Source organism: Telopea speciosissima, chromosome 11 (assembly GCF_018873765.1).
Source record: "Telopea speciosissima isolate NSW1024214 ecotype Mountain lineage chromosome 11, Tspe_v1, whole genome shotgun sequence".
In the NCBI taxonomy this organism is placed as follows: Eukaryota; Viridiplantae; Streptophyta; class Magnoliopsida; order Proteales; family Proteaceae; genus Telopea; species Telopea speciosissima.
The window spans coordinates 43652496-43668614 of NC_057926.1; the positions used below are offsets into that span (position 1 = coordinate 43652496).

Below are 16119 nucleotides of genomic sequence, written 5' to 3' on the forward strand. Positions count from 1 at the left end.
TCTTGAGTGATCTCTATTGTAACTTTCTCCGATTTACATAGTGAAACATCTTCACCTTCGCGCGTGGACGTAGCACACCATATTGGTGTGTGAACCAAGTTAAATCTCTGTGTCATCTTGCTTTGTTTATCATTTTTGTTCGTGTTTTGTTTGGTGTTTGTTCTAATAGTTAAAGGTCCAGCATCCAAAATATGCTTATAAAACTCACATGATAGAAATAAGTGTCATTCAGTTTAAAGTTCCTTTTTCACAAAAACAGCAAGAAGGATCAGTTGAATTTAGAGATAAGAGCTCGTCTTTAACAAGTAAAGCTCCAACAAAAACCTTCCATAAAAACATTTGAAACTTTGGGTGAATAGGTAAATGGCATGCTAAGTTCCAAAGCATCCTAAAACCATACCAGACAACCAATCGATACTGATTCTTAAGCAATCATCGAACAACGACTTGTTGAAAATGTTCCATTTCACGCAAAAGGGCAGAACCACAAATCCTCTATAAGGGTTGGACTTAACTTAATACGCATTCTTGCCTCAACAACAAATTTAGGAAAAAGATATTGCACCAGATAAACATTCTAGTTCCTATTTGAAATGAGATCCTATACTTTGACAATTAAAGGATTAATATAATGTGGTAAAGAGACCCTAAAATCATCTAAAGTAGGAATCCATGGGTCCCTCCAAATTAACACATCTTCACCAAATATGACTCTTTGACAAACCAATTACCTTATTAATCATCTTGGAGATACTTTTCCAAGCCGAAGAGCCACTACTCCACCCCATAGCATACTGAAAATGTCAGTATTTGGGAAATATTTCCCTTTCAAAACTTTTGCCCATAACTGATCGGATTGGGTGGTTAAGAATGATTAACCACCAAACTAATATCATTAACAACGCCTTATTATGAATAGATAATAATCTGAACCCTAAACCCCCTATAAATTTTATTCAACACAACGACTTTCAAGCAATAGGGCTCCATTATCTTTTACTATGATCACCCCCCTAAAGATATGCACTGTGAGCATATCGCATTTTGATTCGTACCTCAAATGGGGCAATACCATATTCTTTGGTGTATGGCATGGAAGTTGTAGTTCCAATGGAGCTGTAAATCCCCTCCTTAAGATTCCCCATGGACAATGAGCTGCCATAAGTTAAATAGCTTCGATCAAGATATGAAGAACTCAACATTTTAGATGAGAAGAGCATGCACACGATGGATAATATAAAAACAAGTATATTAGCTAAGGTCCATTACATGTACAAGGTAAAATTATAATTGTGTGGAGATTAGGGTTTTAAAGTTCCTTATATATGGTCTTTGTGTGGAAAACCCTAAACACAAGCAATGGAAGATCACATTGATGAGGTGGAGAGTGGTGTAAAGGGTTTTTTTGAATAAGTGAAAAATCTATGATTCTTCCGAATAGATTTAGGCACTCATGCCAAAAAAAAGAGAGGCCGTACCCAGTGCACAAGGCTCCCACATTTAGCAGGGTGTGGGGAGGGTCAGATGCACGCAGCCTTACCCCTGTTTCTAGAGATCTTAGCATTTATGCCAAACTACGTTAAATTTATCGTGTTTTGTGTGATTGTTTACTTGGTTTCTTTTCATGGTTGTACATTCATTCCAAAAAAATTGAAGCTCCATAATCTAACTTCAATAAGCTGTCCCAAAAGCTTAATTAAACACACACTCAGGGAATATTCAGATAAGCTTTACTGTGCTTATGTTTTTGGGATTTTTAAAATGTGCAACCGATAGAGTTACAACATTTAAATTTCTAATGCATGAAACATGAGAAGCTCACAAGACCACTTCAAACTGCTTCTTGGGCTTCTTAGATTTATGCAAAAAAGGTTTCAACTATTATAATTCGATTGACCATTGGCTCAGGAGATACCACCCAAAAGCTAAGATCTCCCTTTCTAACTTCATTCACTGTAGTTTGTCCACTTTCTATGTGTGAGTTCTAAAATTGAGGCATTCTTCTTATATATATGTATGTATATGCTTTAAAGTGTGTAGGTGAGGTTCTATAATTGAAAGAAAATGATGACCACACCGCCAACATCATGCACCCTCTCACACACTCTATACTGATGTGTTACCCTCTTCTCATGCTCCCATTGGTTTGGCATGGGAATTCCATTCCACATCGGTAGGTGGCAACTTGGTGAACCCTTGCCCAATAATTAATACTTGGGATAGGGTTCTTTGAGCCGCTGAAGTTGAGGAGGCAATCAATGGAGAATAGGAAATGTGGTATGTCAAATGATGGACAACGAGGAATGAGTGTCAAGATGAGAGAGATAGAGATGGACAGTGCTGGCGTAGCTTACATAACTTCCTCAAAGAGACTTTCCCATGGGGAAAAAGTTTCTTTGAGCCTATTGGGCAGGGTAAGCTAGCACATATGTGTTAATATCTTTCCTCATCACATGAAATGACTTCACTGCCCTCCAATGTATGTTACTGTTTTATCACACCTAATTGGTGCTCTCCTCTATGCCGCTTACTCATAGAACCCTCCCCTGTGTCCTCAATTTGCCATTCAAATCCAATAGATGAGCGGGTTAGTTTTCAAGTTCAAAGGTACAAAATGAAGGGAAAAATATTGCAATGCCGCCAGTGCTTATTATTTTTCTCACCAGTTTTGAAAATATAGACCATTGCAAACATGGTCACTCCTTTTAGGAACATGGCTCGTTCAGTCACTTCACTCGCTACTCGTTGGCTCGTTCAGTCACTTGCTCATGAACTTGTTGCTTGGTCATAAGCAACTAGTCGCCTCCTGTTCTCCGCCGAAAGATGATTAGCCAGAAGCAACGAAGGGGGAGGTTGGGGAAGGCCGACGACTACATGAGGGGAAAGCATGCCACAACGATCTATATGGAAGGGCAGTCTTGTTGATGCATTCTTGTTGAGAATAGTAGGAGATGGCATCCAACACTATTCTATCGAGCTAGGCACCTGTGATTCTTGGGATCGAAAGTAAAGTACCGTCAATTGAATGCCGTCAGTCAGTGTTCTCAAATCCCAGATTCCCATAGTTTCCGGCAAGTGGAGGTTACGCAGTATCAGCATTTCTGCCAAAAGCGGATAGCCGCCCCGCGTGGCTAAAGTAAACCAAGAGAGCTCAAACTCTTTTTTTTAGTTCCAACGAAAAAAAAAATAGTCTTATAAAGCCACTCTACGCTTTGACTACTGAACCATGCCAGTCTGTTGGAGCGAATTGGATGATTAGGCCAAGGGAAATAGAGTTTAGAGTTTAGACCCCATATAGATGATCTTTGTAAGGACACTGGACATCCATCAGTGTGCGAGTAGATTCATCTCCACACTAGGAGCGTGGGAAACCCTCTCCCCACTCCCCAATAAGAATTCGGGAAATTATCAGCGCCACCTCCTGACGTTTGCCTATATTTTAAAGCACACCCACTAACTACCATAATATCAATGGTTACCCATTTTTTAACAGTGTTAACATATAAAATTCCTTTGACCAAAATACCCTTTACACTAAATTATAAAATACCTATTCCTAAATCATTTCTTACCGTTGGAGACTTCAAAACTAGCTACCTGAGTAATTGAAGTTCGTCCTTGAAAAATCCTTTGATTTCTCTCCTGGGTTAAGGGGTTTGGGTTATTATTGCTCATTTGTTAAGTTCCAATTTTGGTTGACTTGTTGGAGCAATGGGTTCATGGAGGATGATGTCGGCTCTCAAATTTCTCCATCCTGCTTCCCTTTTCATTCGAAGTTTGTATTAGGTTATGGAAGAGACTTCTCTACTTCCAAGGCGGGCTGTACTTCCGTGCGCCCAACTTTGCCCCACATACAAGGCGGCGGAAAGTACCGCCTTGCCCCTGCCCGAGCAGGGGTAAGGCTGTACTTTCCGCCCGCCTTGTATGCTGGGCAAAGTTGGGCGCACGAAAGTACTGCCCGCCTTGGAAGTAGAGGAGTCGGATCCATTAGGTTATAGCAACCCGGGCTCTCTCTCTCTCCGCTGGATAGAAACAGGGATTTCTTTTTGTTTACGTTTTTCTGGTACTCCCCTGAAGAACAGGGACTAAAAAAATAGTAGAGAAAGGCCTTTGCTTTCAAAGTCATTTCTTTGCACTTATTAATGTATTTTCTGGGACGCCTCAGTGGTAGGTTGGCCACTTGTCTGCTTCAATCTTCTGTATGGTGTTGCTAGCTCTGCAAGTGGAGCTAGTAACACCAGCTTCATCCCCTATCCACCTGGTATCTGGACCAGCATCTGAGAATATTATAGGCCCAGGTATCAGTTGATGAATAAGATCAAACCAAGAATCAAAGAAGTATTCCATGTCCTTTTCTCCTTCTCCTTTAGCACCACCAACCATGTCTCCTTGATCTCCCCATATCTGTTCCATTCTCAGAAATCACTAAAAGCTCTTCTAAACAGCTCAAGTTCAGAATTTCAACTCAAAAGCATTCAATTTCCCCCTCTAAGTGGTTAGAGAAGGGAGATCCCATCAATCAAACAGGTAATTGAAACACCCACAAGATTAAATTGATTAAGATCAGTCACTGAAGGGAGAAGGTTTCAGAAACAGTGTCAATAACCCATAATTTAACCAGAATAAAAGAAAATTCTAAACAATTTCTTACCTTGTGAGCAATTCAGACATTTGGGCCATATAGAACTCAATGTAATCATAAGTCCTGCCATAGGAACCCTCGTGACGATCCCAAGGCGAGAGGTAAACATCCAAACCGATACCAACCTCTCTAGCAGCGTAGCCAAATCAGCTAGAACGTCACCGTTGCCGTTCTTCCAAGAGGTGGAACGGACGGAGTAATCAGTATAGACGGAGGGCCAGAGGCAGAAGCCGTCATGATGCTTGGTAGTGAGAATCATACGGGAGAAGCCAGCACTCTTCGCGACCAGAACCCATTGGCGGGCATCAAGTCTGGTGGGGTTGAAGATGCAGGGGTCGGCATGGCCGGTGCCCCATTCAGAATCGGTGAATTGTTAGTCCCAAAATGAAGGAACAGAGCCATTTCTCCCAGTTGCCATGAGAACTAGGCCGCAGAGGGTACGGGTAGAATGGGAAGAGGAGGAGGTTTGGGGAGAGAAGAAGAAAGAGAGGAAGCTGCTTCTGCTGTTGATGTTGCTGTTGCTATTGCTTTTGTGAGAGAGGAGAAAAAGAGAAGGACGAGACAAGCAAATTGAGATATGGGTTCTCTAGTTTTACTGTTTAGGATAGTGGGATCTCGAGCATTGCTGTCCTTCCTCATCATAATTGCGGTCGTAAGCTCTCACAGAGAGAGATACCCACTCCCCGAATCACAGAGTGAGCAAAAGCTTTCAATTTAAACAAAGTCAACACAAGTGAAAGGATATCATAACTGCCAAAGAATGGGCTGCTTTATTGCCAGAGTAGGGCTAGATGACGGTAGGTTGCAGTGAGTGTGAGGAAGAAGAAGGGCTTCTGGCTGTTTAAATTAAAAGGGTAGCTTAGGTACTTTGTCCACTAAGAAGAGTAGAATTGTCATTTAAAAAATATAAAACTGTTGACATCATCACTTAACAGTTCTTAACTGGAAGGGATCTGTGTGGTTTTAGTTTGATAAAGCAGGGAGATGGTTGATATTATGGTAGTTATTAGATGTGCTTTAAAATATAAGTAAACGTCAGGGGGTGGCGCTGATAATTTCCCAAAGAAATTATGCAGTTCCGAAGGAATAGAAACGAAATAGATCATTTTTAGCTTGCAAGGGCTTCCTTTACTTCTGCTTTCTTCGCAGCTCTTCACAGTTCACACTTCACACTTCACCCTCTCCCTTTCCATCTCTCTATTTCTCTCTAAAGCCATGGGAGATAGCCAGTATTCGTTTTCTCTCACCACTTTCAGGTACGCCTGGACATTCCTCGAAGTCTAACATGCATTCGTTTTGGTCTCTTTGGGTGACGATCTTCTGATTTGACCTTGTTACGTTTTTTCTATACTTATATGTAATTATCTGAAACAGTCCTTCTGGGAAGCTCGTTCAGATCGAATATGCGTTAATGGCCGTCGGTTCTGGCCAGACATCTCTAGGGATTAAAGGTATTTTAACGCATGCCATGTTTGAGTATCTTCTGCTCTCTGCTGGCTTTTAGTTTCTGTATATATTGCAATAGTTTCGGCTTAATCTCATTGAATTTTTTTTGAAGGCTTTTTAATGTAGAGTAGAACCCGTCTCCTTCAAATTCCCGTTGGTAAGCTGCATCGTTAAGATATTTAGATTAAGACTCAACTAACTCAATTGGGTGATCCTAGCCATTTTAACTTTACTGTCTTGGGTAGCAAGACATATAGTACGGCTGTATTTCTTGTGCTCTTAGAAAAAATTTGGTCTCAGATGTATGAACTCTCACAAATCGAGGGTAGCATCTTCTTTCCATATTCCCAAATGGACTGTGCTGCCATGTCTGAAAGGCTATCGTGCTGTTTCTGTTAACTAATTTATTGCCGACCTAGACAAATGGTGAGCAGTAATACTATTTTCATTACATTATTGACCGAAAAGCAACCTGATCGAATTAGGTTCGCTACTGTTGACAGTCCTGGAGGAGGTTTTTCGGGTGCCATTGGCTCTGAATGGAACCTTTGTTGCACGTGCTTTTGTCCATAGTTGTCATGGCGTTGCCATGGCGTCCTGGCGCTGGAGAGGGTTGCATGGCGACCCTCTTTGATTTCTTCTTCCTGTCTCTCTTTCCCTCTTCGATTTCTTCTTTCCCTCTTCAATCTCTTTCGATTTCTTCTTTCCCTCTTCGATTTCTTCTTCGATTTCTGAATTTTCTTCTTAAAACTTGAGAAACAATAGAGAAAAAATAAAACATGGCTTGAGTATACATCTATTAACACATTAAAAATAGAGAAAATAAAAAATAAAACATGGTCGACATGCTCGCCATGTCGATATATCGACGTGACACCCCTCCACCGACTTGGATCGCCGTGACGCCGTGACAACTATGCTTTTGTCTTGGTCATTGCCAATGAAAAGAAAACGGTGGTGATTCTTACTCATCATAGCTTGGTGAATTCTATGGTTGATGTTTGTTACGTGTTATAGATGTGTTTATTGTGTAAGTTGTAACCTCTTTAGCATTATCAACATGGTATGATCATATGGGGCCTGACCGCCTGAAAGAAAATCACAAGTAGTTAAAATGGAACTTTTATTTGAAAATGATGTGGTGTAACAGCTGAAAGGTGCTATTAGATTCCAAGGAAGTATAACAGGGGTTGTGCAACTGGCGATGGTAAGGAGTCACTGTCGTTGTTCAATTGATATCATACCTCACAAGTTGTGTCACAAGTGGTGTCACAGTATATTATAATCAATCTATGCTACTGTACTCTCTCCCCCCCCCCCTATTAAACAGAGAGGCTTTCTCATTCAGCTACATTAGCTAGAAAGTATAGTTGGCATTAAAATTTTCTTTTGGGGGGAAGTTTAAGGTATTGAGACACAGAGGGAATAGAACCTTCTCGTCGACTCGTATCTCCCAGACTCCCTCCCATTCATTCCCTTCCTTCTTTGGCCTTTCACCAGGATCAAATGTATCCTCACTTGCTTATTCATATGCTCGGAAATGTCCGATATCCGGTTCATCCTTCGGAACCATATCACACCCCAGATCTGATGAAATAGGATGAATTGAGACAGTATTTTGTAAATACGTAATTATCTTGAATATTCAACCATTTCTTTATTTTTCGATCGCCTGGAAGGGACAAAAGAAACATCTTGTTCTTTCTTCAACAATTTCTGATCTCTAGTGGACCTCTCAGTAGGATTCGAACCCAGATGAAGTTCTGGCCATCTGTCAGAGAAAAAACAACGAATTGATCTTGTAGGATTCCCAAGAAATTCTTCGATTTCTTCCGGAAGTAGATGATTATTCATTTGCTTCTCAACGGCATTTATTCCAGAGGCTGTACAGCAGACGATTACTGAGGCTTTCAAAGCTCTGAAGCTGGGGGAAACGGCACAAGGTCGATGTACGTAGGATAGGGTGCCCGCCCACTGAAATATGAATGAAACGGGCTCTATGGCAATTTTTATGTAGGCAGAACGCCCCTTCGTTTCCTTCCCCTCGTCTTAGGTTAGGAAGATGAAGAGGCGAAGATTGGAAGGGGAACTCTTGACATCGAAAGCTATTCTGTAGCTCTACCCTGAACTCGTAAACGACTTCCCCTTCATCTAGCGTTATTCTTGTTGATATGTGGAATTATGAAATTCTAATCGGAAAACGTTTCCTTTTTCCATCCATTGGACTTAACATTTTAAATTTTATCCTTTCACAGCATTTCCTCATCTTCTCCGATAATCTTGTTAAATTATTGTGAGATGTGCCAATAAAATATGCCGTGTATCTCAATATTTAGTGATCTGTTGGTTATAGTCCACTATTTTCCTCTGTGAATGAGCAAAAGGAGAAACTATCCTTCCAAAAGTGTATAACAGCCTAGTTTTGGAATGTTGGATTGTTTGGAGTTTGAATTGAACTTGAGATTTTGACGCCATTAACTCTTTATTTTCCAGTTGGTTACAACAGAAAAGGACATTGTCATTAAGTGATGGTGAAGAACCATAAACATGTGTATCTACCTCTCTACAGAAAAACATACAAAGTTACATGTAGACATAATTCATAATTGTAATCATCATAATTGCAAAATGCCTTCCCATTTGCTGGCAAAATGAATTTTTGACACCTCTGAGCTCCGTTTGTTTCACATGCTTTGTTTGTCAACAGCTGCTGAACATCCAAGCATAACCTGTTAGGTACTTGACCGATATGCCAAAAGCTCCAGAGCTGATGGAACACGATAAATCAAGCCCTTTAACCTATCCTATACTAGGTTGGCCCAATCTAGTGCCTATACACTAGAGTGGGCCCCATTAGGCACATAACATACCACCATGCTTCCGCAGCCGTTGTCCTTGGCGGCTCTCACTCTGGTGGTAGGTAACCCTTTCCAAGCGGCTCCACTCTGCTCTAGGATTTTTGCCTGGCGGCAGGTAGCCCTTTCTTGACGGCTTTCACTTTACTCCAGGTAGCCCTTTTCATGACTTGAACCCATGACGTGGTGATTGACTCTGATACCAAATTTTAGGTACTTGACCGATACGCCAAAAGCTCCAGAGCTGATGGAACGCGTTAAATCAAGCCCTTTAACCTATCCCATACTAGGTTGGCCCAATCTAGCGCCCATACACTAGAGTGGGCCCCCACTAGGCACATAACTTAACCATGAAAATCTTCTCCTAATATCTCCAAGAACCCTTCTATTTATTTCATTCACAATACACAACAAGTATGAGGGATTAAACATATATTTAACTAGCTCTAGGAGTATCTGATATCTGAATATCTGGCCATTGGGTAAATACATACTTCATTGCCTAAGGAGGAACCCAACCATTACCAGACAGCAGACCTAAATTATAAGACCATGCTCCCCTCTGTGCTCTTGCATTTGAGAAATAGATGGCGAGTAGTCTTATCCGCCTCTGCTGGCCAGTGAGACCTTTTCTCTTTAATTGCTCAGCAGTCACTCAGTCAGGAACTTCTTCAGCAACCACCCATGCAAGCACAGCTGCTATTGGGAGAACCTTAATCTTCCACGTACTTGCCTTGTCCCTTACAGATGATTCATTTGCTAATAATTTATAATAGGTTCTTACAGGATATAGTCTTATAGAACTAACCTTCCATCTTCTTGAGGCTTATACTGACCAATCAATGTGAACATTTTGAAACATCTGAAAGAGGTTAGTACACTGTTCAATTTCATAATCTAGGAGATTTCTTCTAAATGCAAATGGAGCCATTCCGCCGGACAAGCTGCTCATTCTCCATAACTCTTGTCAAAGGAAGCATGGTGTACGATCTAGGAAACCTATTGCTTGGCTTCCAGTCTCTAAGGCATTCTTTAAAACTGAAAAGATCCATCCCTCACCGTGATGCATTTCTCTCCACAAAATCCTCGCAGAATCTGATTGTGTTCTTCCACACAGCCCTTCCATGAGATCCACACTCCATTAGCAATTCTTACTTGCATATAATTACTTGTTTCCTTTGTGGAAGACATCATCACTGAATCTCCATAATTATATTATCAAATGGGCCTTAAAATTTACAAATGAACATCCTTGAATAAGTTCATATATCTTATGATGAAGTAATTGTCTTCCAATCAGAATAGATGTTTAAGGAAATAGTGATGAGGTTATGTTAATGGAACCGTAAACAAACATCCATCTTCCAAGGTTTCTCTCATAACTTCATTCTACCAATCATTTGCATTGTACTGCACAATTTTGTAGTTACTGATGAAAATATATACGTAACACAGTTCAGATGGGATACTTCATGAGAATTGGATGACAATTGTTGATAGAGTCATCCAATTCTATGGTTTCAAATTTTCAATGCACAAACTTTAGTTCTTTATTTTAGTTGCCCTGCTTTCCTTTCTAATGCTGTTTCTTTATTTGGATTTGTCATGAATGGTACAAGTTAGAATTTCCTTGTATTTATTGGAGTATCAGTATTATATACCTTTGATGGTCATTGCAGCTGCCAATGGTGTTGTTATTGCGACAGAGAAGAAATTACCATCGATCTTGGTAGATGAAACATCTGTGAGTTATATTCTGATTCCTTTCTATTCAAGTCTAAATTTCATGATTTCAAGGACCGGGATCGGATCAGCTGGATTGGTCGATCTAGATTGGGATTGGCTGTCGCCGATCCAGTCCATACCTATGGGAAATCGATCAGGGATCGGGCTGGATAGGCCTATCCGGATTGGGATTCCAGCCTTGTAATCCTTGCTAGATTTACTGTTCTGTACTTCTCTTTTGCATTTATCATTTAAAAAAATTATTTATAGTTCTATAATTGTTTGTTTACAATAGTCTTCATTATAGCACTGCCTTCTTTGTTTTAGTTTTTGTCTTCTTGGACTAGGCATTTGGCTTATTTTTGTCTGTGAATTATTTATAGTCTCATGAGTGGCAGTTGAATTGTTGATTCTAGTGTTGACACAATTTTAAGCTTTTGTTCCATTCTCTGGCATTTATGCATCAAATCAAGCCCAAAAATCAGTTAGCAGTCATGCCATGGGATCTCCAACAATCTACTTCGCCCTTGTGAGTACCTGCACGATCATGGTTGTCGAAGTGTTGCCTTGAGCCAAGCCATGAATAGGCTTGGCTTCATTATTAATGGCTCTGTGGACTCCTGTCTCCTTCATAATTGAGCGTCTTGCCTCAAGCAAGATAAAGATGTGGATTGAACTACATAAATTAAATTTGGAGCACTAGCTTTTTATCTTCCTCAGAGGGATAAATAACTGCAATTTTATTAAAATGGAATAGACTGAGTACAAAGCCCATAACCAGATAGAGCAATATCAAATCTGTAATGACTATGTATCATGCAATAGGCAATAAGGAGCTATGGGATCCTGTCTGACACTCTTTTTGGGTGTGTTTCGTCTTCATAGTTTATACAGTCTTGGTCATCACAGAATTCAGTATGGTCCTGCTCCTGCTGTTAAATACAGGAAGTCAGGAGCTCGAAAAAGGGAAGAGTATTGGTTTTTGTATATCTTTCCTTGACCTTCGAACTTTGTTTTTGATCATTCACATTTAAGATGATATGGTGCATATGCTAAATTAACCCCCTTTTTTTCTTCCTTTTGATTGACAATAAATTTAGAACTTTCAACTAAAACCTTGTCACACAATCTGTTTTTCTAGGAATTCATTATTCTTATATTCTCTAGACTTTATATCATCCCAACTGTTCCTTGTCATTATCTTTGTGTTTGTTGTTACCTTCATCTCATTTTGTGATTGTATTTGCATCCATCTACCTCCTTGTTAACTCATTAAGCTTCAGTTTTTGCATGATTATGCTAACCTGCATCATCTTCTACTACCTTCCCTATTTCCATCTCCCCTCTTGCGAGGCGAAAAAGAAGTATTACGGGGACAGAGTGGCAATATGGTGATAATTTCATTTGCTTAATTGCAGGTTCAAAAGATTCAGCTTTTGACCCCAAATATTGGAGTTGTATACAGGTTGATTTTCTATACTCCTTGTTACTAATTACTAATTAGGAAGTTCAACTCCAATGCTTATATTGATGCCATAGGTCCAAAATGCACATAACATCTTGGCTGCTAAGAATAAGTAATAATTGAGTTTGCAATTCACTTCTGAATCGGCGTGATCTAATTTTCGTACTTATGAATGCTAGCTTGTTTTTCCATATGTGTTGGTAATGGGCTCTTTTTTTTTTAGGGAATGAATTTATGTATTTTCTCATTGAAGTTTCAGTACATCGGTGTTTAACATATGCCATGAACTCATGATCAAAGTGGTATATTTATGGAGTCTATTGCTGTGTACCAGTGTTTTTAATTACATAATATTTACATGATAAATTTCCCTTTTCCCAATTCAGCATGTTATTTTTCTTCCTTAGGTATGTGTTAAATGGATCTGAATTAGAACTCTATGCTTGGATGATTAATGCATCCTAAGCACTTCGATATTTATAATCATAATGAATAATTAACAGTTAGTACATTAGCAATGTGGGACTAAACCACATATACCGAAATAACAAAATAACAAAATAAAGAGGGCATAAGGGTCAGAATACCCCCACGGTATTCTGGCCATATATCTAACACTCCCCCTCAAGTTGGAGCATATATATCATGCATGCCCAACTTGACTAAGATAGGATGAAACAGCTTGCTACTCAGTCCCTTAGTGAACACATCAGCTAGTTGATCAGTAGACTTCACAAATGGAACACAAATGAGGCCGGCTTCAAGCTTTTCCTTGATGAAATGTCGGTCAACCTCCACGTGTTTAGTACGATCATGCTGGACAGGGTTATAAGCAATGCTAATAAAGCATCATAGGAAGTTGGACAGCAACACCGATATCCTGCAATAATCCTTTAAGCCACAGAAGTTCACAAATTCCTTGTGCCATTGCACGGAACTCGGCTTCAGCACTAGATCTTGCCACAACATTCTCCTTTTTGCTACGCCATGTGACAAGGTTCCCACCCACAAAGGAACAGTAGCCAGAGATAGATTTCCTGTCAGGAGAACCAGCCCAATCGGCATCAGTATAGGCTTCAATCTTCAAGTAACCATTGGGAGATAGAAGGATTCCCTTTCCTGGAGCAGACTTTAAATACCTCAAAATACGGCGGATTGCATCCATATGAGAGGAATAGGGATCATGCATGAACTGACTCACCAAACTTACAGTAACTGCAATGTCAGGGCGTGTGTGAGAAAGATAGATTAGTTTGCCCACTAATCGCTGATAAGCACCCTTGTCAACAGACTCACCCTCTTTCTCCCTAAGTTTTGTAGTAGCTTCCATAGGAGTATCGGAAGGATGACAGCCTAGCAGCCCTGTCTCAGTCAATAGATCAAGGACATATTTTCTTTGAGAAAGAAAGATGCCCTTTGAAGATCGAGCAACTTCTATCCCTAGAAAATATTTAAGAGGACCAAGATCTTTGACCTCAAACTCACGGCCAAGAAGAATTTTCAAATCCCTGATTGCAGCATCATCATTACCAGTGACCACAATATCATCCACATAGACTATGAGAAGAGTAACCTTGTTACTAAGCCGTTTGATGAACAAAGTGTGATCAGCATTGCTCTGCTTGTAACCTGCTGAAATCATAGCCTTATGAAATCTGCCAAACCAGGCCCTAGGTGACTGCTTCAAACCATAAAGGGCACGCTTCAATTTACAAACCCTGCCCTTAGTCCTGTCATCAGAAAAACCTGGTGGAATGTCCATATATACCTCCTCCTCAAGCTCCCCATGGAGGAAGGCATTTTTGACATCTAACTGCTGAAGATCCCACCCAAGATTTGCAGCACAAGATAATAACACCCTGACGGTGTTGAGCTTTGCCACTGGTGCAAAGGTCTCCTGATAGTCAACTCCATAAGTCTGAGTGAACCCCTTTGCAACCAGACGTGCCTTATACCTATCCACCGAACCATCAACCTTCTGTTTAACCACGAAGACCCATCTACATCCCACTGGTTTTTTCCCTGGAGGAAGAGCCACAAGATCCCACGTATTATTTTTGTGTAGTGCTCTCATTTCTTCTAACATTGCTGCCTTCCACTTTCCATCTGTAGATGCTTCCTGCCAATTTCTAGGAATCGAGATAGAGGAAAGAGAAGATACAAAGGCACGAAAAGAGGGAGAAAGAGAGTTATAAGAAACAAAATGAGATATGGGATGTAAAGTGCAAGTCCTAGTACCTTTGCGAAGTGCAATAGGTAGGTCGGAAGGAGATGGATTACCAGGAGATGTAGGATCCGTGTCCTGGAGCCGGCAATTGGATGGGTACTTGGTGCTACGAGTGGGATGCGTGCCCTCTGGTGGATCTGCCCCTTGTATAGGTGATCGTGTTGGAGTTGTCAATTCTCTTCGAAATTCACCAATAGTTCTGCGGGTGAGTCGGCTCCCCCGGATAGGAACATTAACACCACTATTTTCTATGGTCTCCCCGTAAAGGATTCCCATTAGGTGAAGGAGGAACAGCCGGAGGTTGTTGGGCGGTCTCCAAAGTAGGATGGGAAGCATCCACAAAAGGTGGGTAGCAGTGTGGGTGGTAAAGAAGGTGGGCAGCCGCCAGAGGAACCTCAGGTAGAGGAATCTCAAAGGACACATCTTCACTAGAACTCTCCCTCTGAAGAGGTGGCGAAGAATAATAAGAAAGGGACTCATGGAAAATAACATCCATACTAACCATGGTACGGCGGGAAGGGGGATGGTAGCATTTATAACCTTTCTGGGTTGGTGAATAAACCAAGAAAATACAACGAAGCCCCCGAGGCTCAAGTTTCCCTGGAGATCTTGTATCCCTAGCATAACACACACAACCAAACACCTTGGGCGGCACAATAAAGGAGGAATTACCCAGTAAAATATCAGAGGGGCTATGGGAGGTAAGAACCCTAGAGGGTAGCCTATTGATGAGATAGGCCGCAGTGAGGACCGCATCCCCCCAATATTGAGACGGGACATTTCTCTCAAACATCAAAGCCCTAGCTATTTCTAACAAGTGACGATTTTTTCTTTCCGCCACACCATTCTGGGCAGGGGTATCAACACAACTAGTTTGATGAATGATTCCATGATCAGTCAAATATTTTTGAAATTGGGATTCTGTATACTCTGTTCCATTATCACTTCTCAATACTTTAAGAGTAGCCTGGAACTGAGTTTGGACCATTTTATGAAAGTGATGAAAACATGAAAAAACTTGGTTTTTTGTGTGCAAAGGATACACCCCGTTGTTCCGAGAATGACAATCAATGAAAGAGACAAACCAACGATGACCAGAAATAGATGGTTTACGACTAGGGCCCCAAACATCAGAATGCACTAATTAAAAACAAGAAGAACTCCTTTTATTTGAAATTGGATAAGTTGAACGTGTCTGTTTGGCCAGAACACAAGCCTCACAAAAAAAATCATCCTTAGTACGAAGGGTGACCAAACGAGGAAATAAATGAGCTAAAATTCCTAAAGGGGGGGTGACCTAACCGAGAGTGCCACTGGGAGAGTTTAGAAGAGACCAAGGAGTTCTGATGCAGCGGAGAAGGTGGTGGTGGAGAGAAGCGTCCGTCATCAAGCAGGTACAGTCCACCGTGCACTTTACCCAATCCAATCGTCTTCCCAGAGTCCAGATCCTGAAACACACAATGAGAAGGGAAAAAAAATGACTTTGCAGTTTAGATCACGAGTAATACTACTAATTGAAAGAAGGTTAGTAGTAAAATTAGGAATGTGCAAAACAGAAGACAAGGGAAGAGAGGAAGTGTAGTTGATGATTCCTTTTCCAGATATGGAAGAAAGGGAACCATCAGCCACTTTGACCTTATCTTTCCCAGAAATGGGAGAATATTTGTGAAACAGACTAGAGGAACTGGTCATATGATTTGTAGCTCCAGAATCTATGATCCAAGGATGGGAAGCCACAGAAGCACAATGACCTCCAAAT

General features: G+C 40.8%; 1 protein-coding gene across 2 annotated transcripts in view; it reads left to right on the forward strand.

Moving 5' to 3' along the window:
• The first annotated feature begins 5744 nt into the window (after positions 1-5744).
• Positions 5745-16119, forward strand: part of LOC122645894 (proteasome subunit alpha type-2-like) — a 29337-nt gene continuing 18962 nt past the window's right edge. For both annotated transcript variants that reach the window (XM_043839301.1, XM_043839302.1), the window contains exons 1-4: positions 5745-5898; positions 6017-6093; positions 10623-10687; positions 12087-12133. In XM_043839301.1, the coding sequence (XP_043695236.1) occupies positions 5858-5898; positions 6017-6093; positions 10623-10687; positions 12087-12133 (230 nt within the window). In that variant the 5' untranslated portion in view covers positions 5745-5857. The remainder of the gene's footprint in view (positions 5899-6016; positions 6094-10622; positions 10688-12086; positions 12134-16119) is intronic.